A 19,710-nucleotide genomic window follows, 5' to 3' on the forward strand; every position below is an offset into this window, starting at 1 on the left:
GGTATCAACTTCCAACCCTTCCTCCCCTTCCATTGCCCCTTCCCCTGCGTGCTCTTGTTCCAAACCGGAATTTCATATCATCACTGTCGTCATCCTCGCTGTCGTCGCCACGCACAGTCGTGACAGGTAAAGTCTTTTGCCGCTTTGGCCGGCTCGTCTCTGCATTGGAGTTTGCAGCCCTCTTGCCCTTCTGCGATTGAGTCGTCGCTCTCGCTGTTGTCGTGTCGTCTCCGCCTGTCTCGGAAGCGTTCTCGCTCGCCTGCCGCGTCCGGTCCGCAGCACGGGTACGCCTCGGCGTGTCTGGGTCGATCTCATGCTCCGCGATGTCCTCTGCTTCGCGCTGTAGACGAGAAACCCCAGGAGTCGTCCTAGCTATCGATGCATTCTCAGCGTCTTCTTCTGCCTGTTCAATCACATCGTCGATTTCTTCATCATCATCGTCCAAGACGATCCTTGTTCTCGATCTCCCATCGGCACGACCACCGACTGTCCCGCTCGACGGCTGGGTCTGACTCTGCGTTGTCCGTTTGTTTCTCGCCTCTTCCCTGCGCTTCCTTTCCCTCTCGCGCTCCTTCTCTTCTTCAGTCTTCGACCAATATTGATCACCCAATCCACCTGTTTTATTCGGAACTTCGACTAACTGCACGATGACTTTGTTGGCATGAGATCTTCGCTGAGCTGGATCGCCTTTGCGACGGAAACCCTTGAAGTTCTTGCGACCATTCCACCTGGGATCCCAGTCTGGTCCATGATCCCCGTTGACCCTACTGTTCGCCTTCTTCATCTTATCACGGACTGGTAGATCAACAGTGACTACGTCAACGAGGTTCGCGGGTTCCTTGTCCTCAATGTCAGGCAGGACAGCTTCAAGCTCTTCTTCCTCTCTCCGCGCGGCTTCTTCTTTCACTTCCCGTTGCTTTCTGGCGGCTTCGCGGACGTCGATTTCTCGTTCCTTCTTGATCCTTCTCACAGGTGCTGGACGTGGTTGAATATCATCCATTTCATCAATACGGCCATTCGCGGCTGCTTCTGCGAGCTTCCGTCTCTTCAATGCGGTAGCTGCAGGAAGGAGATCATCCATTTCCTCTGCGAACGTATCAGGTCGCTCTTCTGTTGGGGAGCGAGGTCGCTTTCTCAATGTCGCAGAAGGCTCTTGTTTGACTACGACAGGTGACTTAGATCGCGTCTCCGGTCCGGAGACGTATGCTTCTTCCTCAATTACCTCGTCGTCCTCATAAACAGCCACGGCATCGGGATCGAATCCATCGTCGAAATTCTTGAATTTGGTCAGTTGCGAGACTTTAGGGACGGAGAGAGGTTTTGTAATGCTTCCTCCTGCATCATTGACCCGTGAATCATCCTGCCCTGACGTTTGAGAAGGCTGAAAGGACGCTGCTGCGTTGTCTGCCGCTTTCATGGCAAGCGCTGCTTGAAGACTTCCGTTCTCTGCTCCATTAGATGTGGAGTCGCCATTTGTGCGAGACTCAGGAGCCTGCCCTGTGGCAAGGGAGTTCGCTGCAGATGGGGGAGGTGCGATTCTTCCATCACTGGTGCTTTCAAACGGGATTGGTTGTTTAAGGAGTCCGGCATCGTTTGCCAGAATAGCTTCCAAGAACTCGGACTGATCAATTGCTCGCTGGTCCATCTTCAACGCGGTCTCATTGATAAGCGTGTTGGTCCATTCTTGGACATCCTCCTTTCCAGACCATCGAACCAAGATGACTCCGCCTTTTGATCCATTTTCATTTCCGCCAGCTTTATTCCCGGCCGCATTCTGCAAGAATTTAATCAGCTCGTCACTTGTTGTTTCAAAATTCACCACCTTGAACAGTATAGCTTTCCCATGCCCACTCGTTACGACCGGTAACAGATTGTCATACTGAGTCTGCTCGCCAAAGACAAACGTATAATGTTCAAATACGTTGAGTCGTGCGGGATCTGGCTGATATGATTTCGCAGGTCTGATTGTGGGTTCTTTTCCTGGAGGAGGAAGATGGTCCTTTGGATCAGGCCAGGCACTGTCGAAATCATTTTCCAGCGGAGACAGATTCACCTCCTGGCTCAGAGTGATGGGAGTGGCCGCATAGTCCAGGGCATCGAGATACGACTCTGTCACAAGGTATTTGGCGTTGACAAGCGCTAACAGACCCTTGGCAGTATTTCTCTTGCTGGCCACCACATGAGTCGTATACTCAGAAGAAAAGTCGCTGATAGCTTTGATATCCAGATCTTGTACTCGTGCCTGCTTTGCCTTGAGAACTCCCGACTTGATCTCTTTCTTGAGAAGGTTAAAGGTGAACACGCAGGGTCGCCATGTGAGGGTGAATTCGTACGGACAGTTGCCTGGTCGAATTGAAATTTCGGCGTCATTCAGTTCTCGCGAAGGGTTCGGTTCTTGCTCGTTCTTTGGGTCCTTCTTCTTGATCAGCTTGCCGTTAACAAACGTCCCTGTCTTTGAGTGATCCTCAATCCGTATCTTCGTTCGGGTGTGGATTTGACCGACGTCGGTATCTTTGACAGGGTCAACGGTGATATTGAAATGTTGTCTGGAGACTGTTTTGTGATCAATAGCGATCATAACGCCATCTTTCTTAACCCGACCAAACAAGTATCTCTGCCCAGGCTTGAGCCACATTCGCCTTCCCTGAAAGAAATCGGCATTGGTATCAAGAATCCACATAGTGGGAGCATCGTAGGAGAGGATTCCAGGAGGAGGATGGGAACGAAGAGGTGAACTGTGGAAAGCAAATGGTGCAGTAATGAAAGTTGTATACCGGACTGGAAGCGCAGCAATGATGGCACGACGAATAAATTATGACGCGACACGACTTTCGACCCTGGCGCCTGAGAGGAGAAGGCGAAGCTAGTGCTTTAGCGGCATCGGTGCCTATTAGGTTCATCCCGCAGATTTTGGGGGCTGAAAGTCTGGCGCCAGCTCTTCCCCTCAGCCCGCCATTGAACACAAAGAGGGGCTGGCATGCTACACTACCTAGGTACCTAGGTGGCCGCCAGCGCGGGGCACTTGACCATGGCACCAGTGGCACATGGAAATTGGCGGGATCAGCAGGGCATTCCAAGGCCCGAGCTTTACCATTGCCATCGCAACAGGTGACAACAGGGCCCAATCGCAGGGGACAAAGGGTCTCCGACGTCAGTCAGCGGCCAGTCTGGACAAGAGCATCTTGCTCCCACCTACGAGTATCCTTCCTTAGCCTTTCCTTCAATTTCAATACTCGAGCCTCACTTCAGTCGAGAAAGCCACTTCCTATCAAGATGTCTAACGCGTTGAACGAAGAAAACACGCCTGACCTCAAGGTCGACGAAACTCCTATCTCCCCCATTGAGCGCCGGAACTCTCTCGAGAAACACCTGCAGCAGCGCCCTGATGTTCAAGACCTGAAGAATCGCAATATCCTTCTTAACAGCAATGCTGCCCCGTGAGTCTACAGCCTAGTCTGTCAAGACGCTAGCGCAGTTCCTCACTATGTGTGCAGGGCCCTGCAGGCAAAACAGCACGAACTCGAGCGTCAGCAACAATCGGACAACCTGAGGAAGCACCTCGAGAAGCGACCGGAACGTGAGGAATTGGTCGAACGTAGGGATCAGTCCATACCGCAGTGTTGCCGCCATTCTCACATTCTAATAGGAAACATCCTGCCCGACTCGAACGCCGCCCCTGCCCTGCAAGCCAACCAGAAAGCATTGGATAGACACATGCGAGCCGATAGTCTTGAGCATAAGATTCAGCAGCGGCCCAAGCCAGAACAGCTGGTGAAGGAGGGCATCCTGGAAGCGGATGAAGACCCAACCAAGCCATGAAACAAGAAGGGCCGGAGGTCTGGAGGACACGTCGTTTTGCGTGATTCTGATATACAAGATGGGGGGTGTCATGGACACTGGCCAGTGGGGGACTGACCGACAAATGCTTTAGTAGCTCTCGAGATAGCCCAGCATTTGAGCAGACACGAGGCAGCAAATGTCCTGCGATCTGAGAATGGACGCATCCTTTTCAATAATCCTCAACTCCTTCGCCACTGTCCCGCCCTGCATTACCGAACGAAGCCTCTGGTTTCCAGCCCTTGGGTCTCTCCTTGCCTCTTACTATCATTTCGTACACACCGTTCTCCACCTTCTCCACGGACTGTCTCGTCACCTTGAGCTTGCTATCAAAATGTTTCGAAAGGCTGAAATTTTTGCTCGGGTCTAGCCCTTCCAGACCCGCGCGCAGATCTTGCATATCCGTCAAGATCGAGGACTTGTGGGATGACTCTGCTCCTCTTGAGATTCCAGCTAACTGCCCGTTCGTGGCCATGTTCGTAATGGCGAAACGCATCAGCTCACCAGTCATGTCGAATAACCCGAGCACATAGTCATCATAAGTGAGTGAGATGCCTGCTGGAAGCTGTGCCTGGGCATCCTCAAACCTCATGACCTGTTGAGTCTCCAGGTATCGCTGGAAAGTGACGGCTTCCATGAACTCTTGAATGCCACCGCTGATGGTGCTGTGGTACCGATATGCGTTGATGCCTTGTAGGTCTGGGACGACGCTCTGAAAAAGGTCACGGATGGTGCCAAACATGGGCGTCGTTTGCTTAGATATCGAAGCATGTATGGGTTTGCCTAGTTCACGAACTCTATGTTTATAGCTGTGAGTTGCTGTTGCCAATTGTGGTTGATTGTTGCCTCACCTTTGTAATGCAAATATGCTGCCGACACTTGGTTAGGGATGTGGAACGACAAAGCGCATAGACTCTGCACTCACATCTTCTTACTTTGAGCAGTCACATCCCTTGACACTTTGACAATCTTTTCTCTGCGATCATGGTGTTCATCGAGCTCGGCCCGGAAAGCTTCAAATATGGAGAGAAACGGTGATTTTGCCTCAGACGAAGCGGCCTCATTACCACCCATTCCGTCGTACTTTCTCTTTGTTCCTGCCATGATGAACCTTTGAGATTGTGAAGGCTCACGGGATACACACCTTGTCGGAAAGCAGGAGACAAAGTGCTGAAGTTGTTGTGAGTGCTGCCAGGAGTCTACCAATTTCTCTCGCTGCTTTCAGGGCAAGAAGGCTGAGCAGATCGTTGCGAGGCGTGATGATCTATGGATTCGAGTTTGCGGTATCCCAGAGGATGTTAGAACTGCTCCTTTTCTACTGGTGCTGTCCTACTTTGCGTATTTATATAGTGTTTGAGGTCCACATCTCCCAGAGCCTGACAAAATAGCCAGTTTCCCCTGCGAAGCACAGGCCACTAATGCGGCAGTCCAGCGGAGACTTTGACAAAAGTTCCCCCAATGCACGTCAAACCACCATTTCAAAACCGCCTTGACTGAATGAACGGTCCTTCAAACGGTTTGCGCACTCATCTCAGTCAAGTCAAGCTGATTTCGACCTACCTCGCACTCAGGAGCAGCGGGAGGCATCAGGCACTACGATAACATGCTGCCGGCCTCATGGCTTCACTCCTCAAATCCCTCCTCTCATCGCGCATCTCAGTCTTCACCTCAGCCTTCCTGCTTCGGGCCGTCCTGCTCGTCTATGGAATATATCAAGACTCGGTTTCCGCCCTGAAATACACAGACATCGACTACTACGTCTTCACAGACGCCGCCCGCGCCGTGTCCAGGCACGCGTCCCCTTACGATCGTGCTACATACCGATACACTCCCCTTCTAGCATGGATCCTGCTGCCCACCAGCTGGGGAGGACTTTGGTTTCATTTTGGAAAGGCATTGTTTGCTCTGTCTGATCTCATCGCTGGATGGCTCATTCTCAGGCTTTTGAAGAGACAGGGTTTGGGAGAGCAACGGGCTCTGAGATACGCGGCCGTGTGGCTCCTGAACCCGATGGTCGCAAACATCAGTACACGCGGAAGCAGTGAAGGTCTCCTCTGCGTTCTGGTCATGGCTCTGCTCTGGGCGTTCGAGACCAAGAAAACTGTTTTGTCAGGTCTGCTGCTGGGGATGTGTGTCCATTTCAAGATATACCCTTTCATTTACGGAGCGAGCATGCTGTGGGCGCTGGAGACCTCTTCTTCCTCTACAACAAACACATTGCAAGTTGTCTTCCAATTCTTCAACGAGAGCCGCGTTTTGCTGCTTCTGACCTCGATTTCAACCTTTGCAGCCCTCAACCTGCTCATGTACAATATCTACGGCTTCCCGTTCCTCCAACACACGTTCCTCCATCACTTGACTCGAATTGACCACCGGCACAATTTCTCCCCGTACAATACACTTCTTTACCTCTCCTCGGCGCAGGCAGCCAACCCAACACTTGCCCATCTGCGCTCCTCAATCTCCTTCGAATCCTTGGCCTTCATTCCCCAACTCCTCCTCTCCACGATCCTCATCCCCATTGGTCTGGCGAAGCGCGATCTTCCAACAACCATGTTGGCCCAAACCCTCGCCTTCGTGACCTTCAACAAAGTCTGCACATCCCAGTACTTCCTCTGGTATCTCATATTCCTGCCACTATACCTGCCCAATTCGTCATTACTCGCGAGGCCCTCGCTGGGGATAACGGCACTGGCACTCTGGGTCCTCGGGCAGGCGATCTGGTTACAGCAGGGCTATCAACTCGAGTTCTTGGGCAAGAGTACGTTTGCCCCGGGCCTCTTTGCGGCAAGTCTCGCTTTCTTCGGGATTAATTGTTGGATATTGGGGATCGTGGTGGGCGATGTCGTTGACAGGTCCACAACTTCGAAGATGGCCACCACCATCACCACTACCACCTCGCAACGAGGGCCCGAAACCTCATCATCCTCTCCGACAACAGCCTCTGGACCGGCGGGCACTACTACCGCGAACGTCTCTGAGCTTAAGGCACGGTCAACCCGCGACAACAGGCGGCGTGGGAATGCTAGTATCGACACGAGCGGCATGGCCCATGTGCATTTAGGGCCGAGGGATCGAGTCTTGAAAAGTAATTGAGCCGGATCACGTTGTGAGCCATACCTCGGAAGATCGATCTTTTGAGGGATCGAGGGTGAGGGATTGTACTAGTACTGACGACAGTTATCAGAGAAATTACAAGGGTATCGCCCGGAGGAAATGTAGACTGTGAGGATCGAAAAAAAGCAAACCGTGAACTTTTTGGATTCCTTGAAGAGCATGATGATCCCAATCACTCTACACTTTCTTTCCCAACAAATCTTTCTTTTCTCCCTGCCGGTCAAATCTGGGGGTTTTGATCCCCCCAGATTTGACCTCTGGATCTTTCAATCCTATGAGCCCTCTTCCCCTTCCATTCCATTCCATTCCATCCCACCCCGTTCATTATACCCAAAACATGCAAAAATCCAGCAAGACATATTTCCCGGAGTCGGACCAGATCTCCCGCAAGAGGAAAGCCGTGATAAAACCAAAGCAGAGTTAAAACGTCATGCATCAGATACAAAACAACACAGCGCAACACAGCGCAGCGCAAAGAGCAAAAAGAGAGGGGAAATCCAAAGATCCTCGATTGCACATCGAAAACTGGGTACAGAGAAAGAGCACATGGTCCCAGAACCCACCCACCAAAGCAAGAAACTTTTTTGCCCGCCCGACCCCATTAGAATTTTCCTCATCACATCAAATCCATACACAGCTCGTGACCTGCTTGTTTTGCGTGCATACATGCATGCCAGTCAGTCGTTGCTGACCATTCATTCAGCCATCAGTTTGGAATATACAAAATGAGACACCTCGTGGTCGAACAATAGCTGGGGATGTAAAAGGTTCCATTTTCGTCAACGCCCCCCATGCAACGAATGTCCTCGGCGTTGCTGAAAATTTTCCAGCTTTTAATATGAGCTTCGAAGCATTCCACTGTTTTTCTGCACAGAAGACTGCGGTAAGAAGAAAAAGGTGGGCAAATCAACCACCCCTCACATCAGCAATGATCTTGTAGCTGGTCGTCTTGATGCTCCGTGGCTTCGACTTGGGCCAAAGCATGCTAGGCGCGAGCTCCAAGACAGGAGGTGGAGATGCACGTCCAGGACCACCATAAGGATAAGCCGGCGGGCCCCCGATGCCAGTCGAGGCATGGTTGGAAGAGCTCGCCAAGAGGGCCATGTGCTTGTAATAGCCTTCTGTACACTCGATCCCCTCCTCCAGCTCCACGTACCCGACATCGGGCATCACCTGGCTCAGCCTCTCCACAATCTCCTCGTTCCAAATGCCATACACCTTGCCATGCTCCAGCAGCCAGTACGGGTTCAACAGTGTACAAGGAGAGTCCAAGTCAATGTATCTGATCCGCACATACTCCAGATTCGGGAAAAATGGCAGTGCCTCGACGGTGTTGAGGACAAGACGTTCCAGAGCCTTGATGAAGACGAGATTTGTGAGTCCAGCGCCGTCGGCGATGATACCACCTAATTCTTGGATAAATGTCTCTCCCGTTTTGGGGTCGGTTGCGGTGACACGTTGGCGGCAGCATGACTTGACCACTATTTCAAGATGCTTGAGTTTGGGTTCTTCTGCTTTTCCCGTTTGAGAGGAGATTGCAGAGCATGCACTAGTCCACAGGCACTCGCAGATCTTTCCCCTGAATGAGAGTGATTCGACGTGTGGCAGAACACGACCTATCTGGTCGCAGAGATGCGGTGGTCGACCACCCAAGCTTGACCCCAATGGTATTGGTTCTTTGCCGTACATTCCATCGAGAGAGATGTTGACATGACGGAGTCTTGAAGGGAGGTATGTGAGGACTTCGTTGATTGTGGCGTCCGCTTCAGGACGGGGTCTCGCGTAAGCGCAATGCCACTCCTCAACGTTTGGCAGAGCATCCTCGATTGTCTTCCAGTGCTGATAATTTCTCATTATATTCCAGGCTCCGCGCATGGCGAAGGTGCGAATATTTGGTAATTTGTCCAACCGCTGATTCGGGTCGGGGAAGAGGGTCTTTGGAAAGTGCCGAATCATGTTGGACTTCTTGCAGTGGCCCCCTTCTAGTGTGAAGATGAGCGAGTGAGGGAAGAAATCATTGATGTGGGCAAATATCTCTGAGAGTGTTGCTGAGTAGGCGCATATTGCGTAGCTGAAGCCTAGCACATCGGTGGCTGCAATCAGGTCTCTTTCACTTGCTTGCTGCACAAGGTGATAGGAGGAGCCATTGTTGCGTTCTCCCGCCGGCCTGGGTAGGAGAGGGTTGACAGAAAGATCGTGGAAGGGGGCCTTGTCTCCCCAAACAGGGACCCAAAATTCAATATGCCGGACAAGCTTCCTCAAATGAGCATGAGAGCTGAAGAAGGTTTCAGACTCTTTGAGTCCGGCCCGAGTGCCCTTGATCTTGATATGTCGATATATGCGCTCTTGAACCATATCACGCCAGGCAGGTGAGACCAGCGCAAAGTCCGAGACGGCCTTGCGTCGCGGGTGTCGCATCAGGGATGAGACACTCTTGCCCCGCAGTGATGTTGATCCAACATAGACTGAATGCATATCCCCGAAGATGAAGTCGAGGATCTTGCCTTGAACTTCGAGCGGCAGGTCATTGAGAGACATTTGAGCTTTACGGCTGCCTTTTTGAGATCTGGAAGGGTCATTCTCCTTTTCTTGACACGAGTCTCCGGCGTCCAGACACGGCGAGTCCACGGCGCAAACGGTGACCACTCCAATTGTCTGTCCATCTGGCTGTAAGGGCTCCCCGACAAGGTCGACAACCGAAGCTACTGAAGGAGCACGCTTCCGAGGCGTCGCTAGAGGGAAAGCCACATCTGATCTGGATAGTCTTGTGGGTGGAACGGAATGCCTTTCGTGTACTTCTTGCGGCCGGTTGGAATCGTTGTCCATGACCACCTCTTGCAACAGCATCTTGACCGGAGACTGCACCGGCCCCAATTGCCGGGGCTACCCTAAGCGTGCGATCTCCGGTGGGCTTTTCAATGGATCGATTGGGAAGGTGATCGTTGTGATACACCGGACTTTGTCACCGGCGAGGCTCAGACTTCGAGTAAGAATGGGCAGCTGAAGGACTCGGGGCAGAAGTTTCTGCGGGTTCCGCGATTGAGCAGGCGTCGGTGCTGGGTATTAATGCTGGCCAGGGCGAGAACGTGTCGTCTGGCTAGTTTCAGAGCAATTTGCATGTCCTGGAATGAGAGAAACACAAGCAGGCAAAGGGGGGCTGGTTCAATAATGTTGTCGGTTTGGTTGTCAGGCGGCTGAATTTAATGGCGCAGGACACAGCCACAAGTGAATGACCCTGAGAAATGAATGCACATGCATGCACTGCCACCACCACCCGCGTCTCAGCCTTGCCAAGGGTCTGGAGATCCCGACGACCGCGGGGGACTCCGCTACCATGGTGGATGAGAATGAGGAGCACCTGAGCGCTGTAATCCCAAGAATGAGTCCGGCGGGAAATACATGGCCATCCTCAAAAGCGAGTGCCACGTCAGACGTCAAGATAGGCAGCATTGTCGTAAGTGCACGCTTTGCCATATAAAGTACGTGTGAAGGCTCTCTAGAGGCCACCGATGGTCGATAGATATAGCTATATAGACTACGAACTAATTGAGAGATAGTAGCTATAAGAGGTATAACTATACATCCCCTATTGCGTTAGGAGAGTCTTTCGGAAAGAGTACTCCTGGCCTACTTATCGTAGACTAGGATTACGGGGATTTGAGAAGATGGCTCTTTCCACCACATTGGCCACATGAAGCTCAGTTGATCCTCCCAATCCCAGGAGAACCCCGTCTTTGCTCTAGGATTTTAGTCACAGACCCAGGATGTCGAAGTCATAAGAGAATGCATGGCAAGTGAGACTGAGATCCCTAGAGGTATCTAAGCTGGATTGTTCACGGGATGGATGTTCCCCCCTCGGGCCAAAGTGCTGAACCAGCAAGAATACAAAGGGTACCCTGGTTACGAAGCCGAATCCGAATAGCAATATTATGTGTTGGACGAGACTACATCAAGTGGGAATCAATCGAGATGACATTGGACTCTATGTGACCCTTTCTCGATGATTTTGCTCTTTCAGCCTCAGCGTGCAGGAGAGCAATGCTGGTATCCCGCACTAGCTGGATCGACATCATTGCCGGTTAGTCTCCATCCATTGTCTGTGTGCCGCAGCCATCCTCCTCTCTAGTCGCTGCAGACGTTGGGATGAAATGTCTACTGGAAGGTCAATCTCGCCTACGGGAGCAATGCCTCCTAGCCTCTGGACTTGAAACCGAGAGCGCACATTGTCACAGCGCAGAGAAGGATACATGTCGAAAAATGCAGGATCGAGTTGCGTGCCTGGAATATCGGTCAAACGTAGCCCGTAGACTTTGCACAAAGAGGCGATGCTGGGAGAAAGCTTCTGCCTGTAGAGCTTAGCTGAGGTACCTTGTGTCGATACCTGCCTGCCCTGTTTTTCCAGGAGGCAGAGCTCCCATAGACGGAAACTAGTACTTGCGGCGACGGGCGCTCCACGGTTCGCCGGGATGTCACCCTTGCCAGCAGGTGTAGAAGGTACACATCGCTGCGATACGGCGTTCTGAATCGCGGTGCGAACGACGACATCGCTGTCAATTTGGGTGGAGGGTTGCAATAGTATTAGTTGCTCGCGAAGATCTGGCCACGGTAACCAGTCAATGAAGGGCGAATGCGGGATGCACAGTTGCACCTCGGTGGGACGATAGTATGGCGGGAGTCGACGGTAAGATTCCAGGCAAGGGGCGTTGCGCCAAAGCTCGACCAGGCTGAACTGTTCACGAGCTCCCTAAATAAAGCCCGTGTTAGTGTCAAGGTCTTCCAAATATCCCTTTGGGAAGGAAAGAGTCGTAATTACGATAAGTTCCCAGAATATCTCCACGGTGGGCCAGGCTTCGTGAAGGACCCACGAGGTGCCTTCAAAGGCTAGCATGGCAAGGCCGTCAATACTAAAGCAAGTTAGATATCCGTGATGATCTTCCTTGGTGTGGACGGGATTTCAGTGTAGTTTCATACCTAGTGAATGTTGACGTGAACTGCGCAAAGAGGTGACCCATGGCTTCTATATATTGATCAACCTTGCCCGCTGGGTTGACTGGATGAAAACCGACTTCTCGGTCCTCGTATCTCAGCTGCACATCCCGGTATACGGGAATAGATTGATACGATCCTGACATTGAGTCATGGCCAGCGAGACTCTGAGAAAATCCAAGGGAATTCTCTTCCGAATAGTATGTTCCGCCATTACGGAGTTCATCAGCAGTGGAAAGAAAAGACACCCGAGTTGTTGGTTGATTCCCAGACTCAATCGTCTCAGATATGCCGTCTTGAGTTGAAGGTATTGTGTGATTATACAGATATCGAGAATTGTTTGCTTCGCATGGATGGCACCGTATAGAGGCAGGAGTATAGAACGGATCGCCAACGTTCATCGTTCGGATATGTGGGCTGAGAGTTATACTTGGCTCGAGATAGCCAAAAGTCGACTGACTCCAAGCTTGGTCATATTCGAATGCCATTGATCGTACTGGTGGCTTGAAGTTGAGTCGAGTCTCCACAGAAGCTGGAAGAGGCGCGAATTCATCCATGCCAGCTACTTCTGCTGCGGCCTGGACAGGCCTGGGTTCACAACCCTGTGACACAGAAAGATAATTTTGCCCTGGCCACGAGCTATTGTTGTTTTCCATGTTGTCATAGTCGCCAACGTAAGGGGATGTCACCGTCTCCAGGAGCAAAGAGGGAAAGACACCTGACGAGGCCACATCGAATTGACCATATCCATTGGCAGCTGTATTTGCCGACAATGGGACCTCTGCTGCGTGGTAATTCTGTTCAAGACCTGGCCGCCACGGAGACTGCGACAACTGGCCCATAAGAGTGGCACAAATGTTTTCCACGCGTTCTAACCGGAACATCAGCGACCTTTCGTCGCTGGCGGAGGCCATTATCAAAGCAGTCCATTTAAAAGCAGAGATATACCTGGGACCCGACGTGCCCTGCGGACGAAGAGCATAAGATTGGGATGGATCGAGAGATATTGATTTACATCCCTCCCATTTGTGGGGAGAATCTGGGGTCGCATTCTGCTACCCCGTACTCCTCCCGTCATTAGTATTCTACGGGAAAATTTCCGCCATCTTCCCATCATTACTAATGGTAGACAGGAGGATTATTTCGTTCCAGGCGCTTAGGGGAAACTTGATGACAGACAATCGTTCAATTTCCGTACAGTAGTAATGGTTTTCTACTTCTCAACCTAGAGCTCAGAAGACGACCTCCATCCCTCAAGCCTTGTTATAGTTCCCCCAACTCTATGAAACCTGAGTGATGTGACTGTGAGGATTTCCTTTCCAAAAGAACAATCCTGTAAATGGACGTTTAGGAGTTACGGCCCGTTGAAGGTAAGATAGATATTTCAATTTGTTATTCAGGAAATATGTATATTGTCTTTCATCTCTTGTATAAGCGAACGAGAATGCCTTCCTGCTTATTGAAAAAGGCATCATGGGTATGCCACTCCTTGTCGGGCTGAACAAGCTCCACTCTGAATTGTCGTAGAAACTGAGGGATGATTTTGTACATTTCTGCAAGAGATATCTGTATGTCCAAAATCGTTAGAAGCGTCAATGGGATTGACAGTCAATACGAACATTCTTGCCCAGACAAGTCCTCGCCCCCTGGCCGAAGTGGAACAAGTAGCGCTCCATCTTAACGCTGGCCTCGCCCTGAAGCCATCGTTCTGGCACAAACTGGAGTGCGTCATCCCCAAAAACATTCTTGTCGAAATGAACGACCGCTGCATTAATCCCCACTCGTGTACCTCCGGGGAAGAAACGACCTGAGATGGTGGCACCCCCAGGAGGCACATGGCGCGGCAGCGACATGCCCACCGATGGATGGATACGCAGACCCTCCTTGATGCAGGCGACAAGATAGGGAAGTTCGATGGCTTCGGCGTAACGGATGCTGGGGGACAGTTTACCAGACGCCGAAGCTGCGAGGATCTCGTCGACAAGAGTCTCCATGGCGGCAGGGGTCTTCATCAAATAGTAAAGGACCGCTCGAATGGCAATCGCGGTGGTGTCGCTTCCTGCCAGCCTGTCGAATCAACGAATTAGTCAGGCTCTTTCACAAGGTGCTGTTGTATCAAAGATGGTAACCCATTGAACGAAGTTCTGGTCATGACACATACAGTGCAGAGCAGACCTCGCTGTTGATGTCCATGACCACCCAACCTGGTTTGACTTGGAGGAGACTGATCAGCTTGTCTAGCATGTCTGCCCGCCCGCCCCTATTTCCAGCTTCCACCTCCGCCAGGCGGCCTTGAACAGCTGCTGCGGCCCTTTTCCGGATATTCTCGAAGCAAGTGATTCCGGCACGGATGGAGGGCGCCAATGGACCAAATAGTTGAAGTACCCTCCGCGCGTAGACAGGAAGCACGCCGCCGATTGCAGCAGCCGGAAATAAAGAATCTAGGTGTTGGATAGTGTTCTCGTAGTCGTGTTCGCCGTCGAGGAATCCAAACCTTTCACCAAAGAAAAGCTCTCCGATAACGTCGAACGTGTACCTGACAAGATGTCACAGTTAGATGTGTTTTGTCTGTCGAAGGCCAGCCAAGATCCGTCCCCCTGACTCACCACTGAATCCACTCCCCGAGGTCGACGACCGTGCATTGATCTGCGTGCTTGGCCATTTTGGGCAAAAAGACTTCCGAGCATGAGTCAATGCACTGCTCCGATTCCAAGATGGTTGTCATCGAATACAGATTGTTGACATAGCGGCGACGGTCGGCGTGCACTTTCTCGTCCCGGCGAGAAAAATGATCACGATGAGGCTTCATGGCTTGAAACTCGTCGTAGAAGTCTGTCTGCTCTGCGTGTGAGGTCGATATTGGCAGTGACAGTGCGTGTCCAATATGTTTGAAGGGAGGCTAACCTTAACGAATCCACTCTTGATTCCATAGATGATCTTGATTGCCTCCGGGTCCGAGATGGAGACTTCGTCCGGTGCAATTCTCACAATGTCTCCTGAATCCAAGGCAGGGTTAGACAAGCTTCGTGCTAGCATTGACCACAATTTGAACGGCTTTGAGCCTTCCTCATACCGAGTTTGTCATGCAGGTCACGTTGCAAAGTATCAATATGGCCTCTATAGACGTGAAATGCCAGCCATGTCCGGGAAAGCGACGCCCAAAAGGGACCAGGAATGCCAGCGAGAGGGTGGAAGAGGCGCATGTATGCGACCCACGCGCAACAAATTATGGGAAGAGCATAAAGGGCAATATAGGGGCTTGTATAGAGCGCCAGGCGCTCGAGAGCTGCCGATGAGAGCATCTGGAACGCACTGAAATCCTTTTCCCTGTCGAAATCTATTCATTGCCCTGGCAAGAAGTGGAATATATATAGACCAGGTGCTCACAACATCAGGGACGTCTTTAGAACTAGCTGTACACGATGATCTGGCACATAACCCCAGCTGTAGGACATCGGTGGAGCACTCCATGACTTGGATAAATGAGGAACATTTATTCGTAGAGTTGTTCTTGGTCAAAGAATGCTGTGGTCGGAATCGAGCTACTCGCTGTGTATGGCTGTCATTGGCCGGTTGAGGCAGAGAAGGGCTCGGAAATTGTGGGGGTGGCGCCAACTACCAAACTATGGTCGAATAGTTCGGAATGAATATGAGATGTTTCCGGTTAGGTTTGACTGAGAAGACAGTAATTCAAACGCTAGATTCTGCGTGAATCGTCTCTTTGGATTTGGGCACATCTGAGCTCAAAAAAAGCAGTCTTATCTTTTGTTGTTGCCAAACACCTTTGGATTTCGAAGACGAGGCTGCATATGCTCCAGGTCTCCATGGTTCTGGTCTGATTAAGCCCGGAGCTTTCCGATTGTTTCTTTCATTGTCACCATGGCATACACATGCCCAGCTTGCTCAAAGAAGTACACGCGTAGAGATCATCTCCACAGACATGCTCTCACTCACGACAAAGAGCGCGCATTCAAGTGTCCGATCTGTTGTTATAGGTTTGGCCGAAGGTCAGGATAAGCTCAATTCATCGACCAATTGTCACATGCTTGGTTTCTGACTGACTGATTACCTGTGGACAATGAAGGGATGTTCTTCTGCGACATATCCGTTCTCACGCTCGGGCTAATTCCGCGTCTCACGCACGCTCACGGTCGGTCGTTGCTTGTGATGCGTGCTCTACCCGGAGTGTTCGCTGTGACAACGGCAGGCCGTGTGCATCATGCCGCAAAGCCGGGACTGAGTGTAAGGTGGATCGAGATTTCAAGCATGGTGGACGGTCAGAGGTAGTAGGAGATGACAGTTCTAGTGGCGTGTCAAACGCCCAAGGAGCCTATCGGTCATAGGTTCGGTAGTGTATGCGTCGGCGAAGATGATATCAGCGTCATTATCCAAGTCGGTGGTGTGGGAGAAAGTTCTTAAAAGGGACCGCGTTCGCAGGGTATATCCACGACTGAACCGAGGACGCATGTCTTGGGGCCTGAAGCACGCAGGAAAGAAGACAAGAAGCAGACAATCATGTAATATGGATATTCTTGTGAGAGAAGGTATGCCTAGCTCTTGTCGTCGATGCTGCCTCAAGCAGTATGATGTTGCAAGTGTCTGAAAAGCCTGTCAAGGTGACAAATGCTTAGCCTCGTTTCTGACGCACACCGTGTTATGTCTCTCAAAGCCCACAATGTGCATTCTGTCCGAGCTGCTCAGAAACTGCTTCAGTAGATGAACAACATGAGCTCCGATCTCAGCCATCTCTCTTCCTGCCGATATTGCCGAAGGACTTTGATCCAGGAGTCCGGGGCCAAGGCTTCAACTGGGAGTAGTCAAGCTCACTGGACCTGGCGTTGGGCTGCATCTTGCGAGGGTCACGGTGGTCGCGTTATACGCAGTTACTGTGGTGGTAAAGTTCGCCTCCTGCACCACAGCATCAGCAAAACAGCTTCCTTCGGAGGCGACATGGAATTGGCTCGCACGACGTGTCAAGAGCAAAGTCCTTCAGCAAGGAGACTCACCACAAAAACGTGGCCATATGGAATGACCACGATATTGTTGCAGCCATGACAATCGTAGACTTGAGATGTGTAGGTTGTGAGGGAATAGTAAGTGCTTGTCGGGCCAATTGCAATGACTGGTGCCGTGTACGCAGTGGTGGTGCAGTCCGCAACTTCTGTCAACGTGCTCGTGGAGGTGCTGTCAAAGTCAGTTGACTCAAACATCATGCGAAAGAGACGCTTGTCCGCCCACCTGAGGATTGAAGTCGCCAATGCGTGAGCTCGGATGATGAATGTCGACGTCCAAGCGAGCACCACAGACAGGAGGAGGGACATTTTCGCCATGTTTTCTCCGAAGAAAGAGTCGAAGGTGAGTTGGTGGACGAACGGACCGCTGAATATGTGGAAATGTCTTCAGACAGAAGAAAAGTGGAAGCAGAGGGAGAAGGAGCTGGAACGAAGAAGAGCAAATTCAAGAGGATCAAGGCCCGACAACGGCAGCGTTCCAGGCAGCGACAAGATGAGGTTATCGTCGTGTTCAAGAAATGTCAAGCCGTGGTTATTGGTCCCTTGTTGAGTCTTCAGCCAACGACCCGGAGTTCAAGTTTGAGGAGATTTGAGAGATGATCAAGTCATGGTGCATGATGCAGAATCACACAGAAAACGTCAATCGGAAGACTTGTGAGCAAAAACCCGTCCACTTTCCAGCATCCAAATTTCCATTTGTTTTGCATCAAACTGTCATTTGTATCATGCAGCCTTCGACCCAGCTTTTAATCATGCCAGTAATGAGCGGTGCTACTGTACAATTGCGTTCATCGAGCGCCTTGAGCTCGGAAATGCTGCGCCTAGCGATATAAGCCAGCTTAGAGAAATTAAAGTCGTTTCGTCTCTTTCGTCAATGCCATCCATCACTGAATGCCCCCAGGATTCATGACGATTCCCATTCTCCTCCATTACTCTGTCCTTCCTCCATGTATTCATCTCATCTCCACTTGTGTTGAGCGGTTCGTGCTCATGTTGCAATTTTAGGCAACAGGTTCACTTTGGCGAAAGTGTCGTCGAAGTTGCGCTTAGTCCTCGTCGCCAACCTGACCAAGTCAGCAAGCGCATTTACGCTTCACTGTCATCACCAACTCGGAGAGTTCCTTGGCTGCCAAAGCCTTGAGACCAGAATCCTTCGAGGGATGGGGAGCTACATATCGTCAGCAATGTTCGATGATCAATTATTCAGTTCAACATACGTGCTTGACATGCTGTCATGAGTGAACAGAAGCCAGAAACCAAAGACCTGCTCCTCATTAGCGAATATCCCTAAAATGAAGGGCGAAGAAAGCTCACTGGTTTGGCGAGAATGTCGAGGACCGCATATGCAATGATCTCAGAGTCGATGTCAATAACGTGGCCACCCTCAGCAAGACCCCAGATACTGTCATTCGTCAGTAAGTGGTTGTAAGGTGGTGGTTAGCGGGCTCACATTGGGTAGAGTAGCCACACAATGAGGGTATAACCAGCAATGGAGGCATAGAACGCCTTGGTCTTGCTGTCCTTGCTGGCAACGGCCTCACGACCATTTGCTGCCAGTTGATAGACAATCACGAGGAAAGCAATGCAAGCCCAAGCGTACCAGCCCCATTTTTGACTGTCTTCGGCCTGGCCGAAGGCTGCGAATAGCCCACAGAGAACCATAACGACATCAGCAAAGATGGCAACCAGGATATTTGCACCGCTGAGTCCCGCGATGAGAGCAAGGTCGAGAAGCAGGAGTGGGGTTGTGATGCTCCAGTCAACATATCTCGCCCAGTAGACATCGCGTCGGTATTCTTGGGTGGTATTTGGGACTTTCTTGTGGTGCTCTGTAACAGTGTATGAGACGAAGGAAGTGCCATCACCAACGGCCATAGCGAAGTAGGACAGGAAGGCAACGGTCGTAATGAAAGAGGTCAGGATGTGGAAGAGCCGTTTTTGCTGTGTGCACGCTTGTCAGACCAGACCTTGAGTTGCAGACGGACTCGCAAGACTTACCACTGGGACGCGGAAAGCCATGCCATAGAAGGCAAGGGAAGACAGGGCCATGAGCACGACAACCACCCTGGTAGATTGTGAGCAATGCAAATCTCTTCATGGACAAGAGGGAGCATACCACAGAGTCCTCTTGCCAGTATCACCGGCCTCAATGTAGATAGGAGGAGTTGGGATGACAGTGGGAATAGGAGCCACCGAAGTGGAAGCCGTAGGAGCGGTCTTCAACATGTCTGGATGGACAATCATGTTGCTGGCAGCGGATGTAGCGTTACGGAAAAGGATGCTTGAGTACAGAACGATGAGACTGGCAGTGAGCTAGATGGGGGGACTTGGGTGTAAGTAACAACAATAACAACAATGGAGAGATGAGAAATTCAAATACGAGTTGTCAAGGCAGCAGTCAAAGACGTCAAGTAGAAGTTGGGGGGAAAAGAGCTTTCGCTCGTTGGCTGAAGCAAGAGGAGTGATGGAATGGCCTGAAGGAAGTAACGATGACGAAAAGAGTACCATCTGCGCAGCACTCGGTGGCACTTATTGGACCCTTGGCTGGTAGTCATACCACCACGGCTTGACTCTGTGAAAAGTGGCAGTTGCCGTGTGATCAAACGGGTCGAGACCCTTTGATTGACCTGTGGAGAGAGCAGAGAGAGAGGGAGTCTGAGTGGTCCTCACTTCTCACTCGGATGTTTCTTTCACTGTCACAAGCAGGACAAAAATTGTGTGCAGGTTGATGCGGGGTCGTAGGCGTACCAGTAGAATC

The 19,710-nt window shown here is 51.2% G+C and overlaps 9 protein-coding genes across 9 annotated transcripts; 2 read left to right on the plus strand and 7 right to left on the minus strand.

The window, feature by feature from the left end:
* Positions 1-4: 4 nt before the first annotated feature.
* On the minus strand, positions 5-2,680 carry Z520_10470 (uncharacterized protein; the record flags this gene model as incomplete). The annotated part of the gene is made up of 1 exon (XM_016780962.1): positions 5-2,680. The coding sequence occupies one exon, from the start codon at positions 2,678-2,680 to the stop codon at positions 5-7; it is 2,676 nt and encodes an 891-aa protein (XP_016627968.1).
* A 593-nt stretch (positions 2,681-3,273) lies between these two features.
* Z520_10471 (uncharacterized protein) lies at positions 3,274-3,819 on the plus strand (the record flags this gene model as incomplete). The annotated part of the gene is made up of 3 exons (XM_016780963.1): positions 3,274-3,437; positions 3,495-3,595; positions 3,647-3,819. The coding sequence occupies 3 exons, from the start codon at positions 3,274-3,276 to the stop codon at positions 3,817-3,819; spliced, it is 438 nt and encodes a 145-aa protein (XP_016627969.1).
* A 190-nt stretch (positions 3,820-4,009) lies between these two features.
* On the minus strand, positions 4,010-4,941 carry Z520_10472 (uncharacterized protein; the record flags this gene model as incomplete). The annotated part of the gene is made up of 2 exons (XM_016780964.1): positions 4,010-4,634; positions 4,763-4,941. 2 exons carry the CDS (start codon positions 4,939-4,941, stop codon positions 4,010-4,012), a joined length of 804 nt encoding a protein of 267 aa, XP_016627970.1.
* Positions 4,942-5,454: 513 nt separating this feature from the next.
* Z520_10473 (uncharacterized protein) lies at positions 5,455-6,933 on the plus strand (the record flags this gene model as incomplete). The annotated part of the gene is made up of 1 exon (XM_016780965.1): positions 5,455-6,933. The coding sequence occupies one exon, from the start codon at positions 5,455-5,457 to the stop codon at positions 6,931-6,933; it is 1,479 nt and encodes a 492-aa protein (XP_016627971.1).
* A 927-nt stretch (positions 6,934-7,860) lies between these two features.
* On the minus strand, positions 7,861-9,801 carry Z520_10474 (uncharacterized protein; the record flags this gene model as incomplete). The annotated part of the gene is made up of 1 exon (XM_016780966.1): positions 7,861-9,801. One exon carries the CDS (start codon positions 9,799-9,801, stop codon positions 7,861-7,863), a length of 1,941 nt encoding a protein of 646 aa, XP_016627972.1.
* A 1,222-nt stretch (positions 9,802-11,023) lies between these two features.
* Positions 11,024-12,854, minus strand: Z520_10475 (uncharacterized protein; the record flags this gene model as incomplete). Its single annotated transcript, XM_016780967.1, has 3 exons — positions 11,024-11,698; positions 11,768-11,858; positions 11,926-12,854. 3 exons carry the CDS (start codon positions 12,852-12,854, stop codon positions 11,024-11,026), a joined length of 1,695 nt encoding a protein of 564 aa, XP_016627973.1.
* A 505-nt stretch (positions 12,855-13,359) lies between these two features.
* Z520_10476 (uncharacterized protein) lies at positions 13,360-15,242 on the minus strand (the record flags this gene model as incomplete). Its single annotated transcript, XM_016780968.1, has 6 exons — positions 13,360-13,506; positions 13,560-14,007; positions 14,102-14,476; positions 14,547-14,776; positions 14,845-14,936; positions 15,014-15,242. The coding sequence occupies 6 exons, from the start codon at positions 15,240-15,242 to the stop codon at positions 13,360-13,362; spliced, it is 1,521 nt and encodes a 506-aa protein (XP_016627974.1).
* A 1,501-nt stretch (positions 15,243-16,743) lies between these two features.
* Positions 16,744-17,270, minus strand: Z520_10477 (uncharacterized protein; the record flags this gene model as incomplete). Its single annotated transcript, XM_016780969.1, has 2 exons — positions 16,744-16,848; positions 16,947-17,270. 2 exons carry the CDS (start codon positions 17,268-17,270, stop codon positions 16,744-16,746), a joined length of 429 nt encoding a protein of 142 aa, XP_016627975.1.
* A 768-nt stretch (positions 17,271-18,038) lies between these two features.
* On the minus strand, positions 18,039-19,196 carry Z520_10478 (uncharacterized protein; the record flags this gene model as incomplete). The annotated part of the gene is made up of 6 exons (XM_016780970.1): positions 18,039-18,120; positions 18,170-18,216; positions 18,267-18,354; positions 18,403-18,893; positions 18,951-19,017; positions 19,069-19,196. 6 exons carry the CDS (start codon positions 19,194-19,196, stop codon positions 18,039-18,041), a joined length of 903 nt encoding a protein of 300 aa, XP_016627976.1.
* Positions 19,197-19,710: the final 514 nt, after the last annotated feature.

The sequence above is a fragment of the Fonsecaea multimorphosa genome (genome assembly GCF_000836435.1).
Source record: "Fonsecaea multimorphosa CBS 102226 unplaced genomic scaffold supercont1.30, whole genome shotgun sequence".
NCBI classification, from domain to species: domain Eukaryota; kingdom Fungi; phylum Ascomycota; class Eurotiomycetes; order Chaetothyriales; family Herpotrichiellaceae; genus Fonsecaea; species Fonsecaea multimorphosa.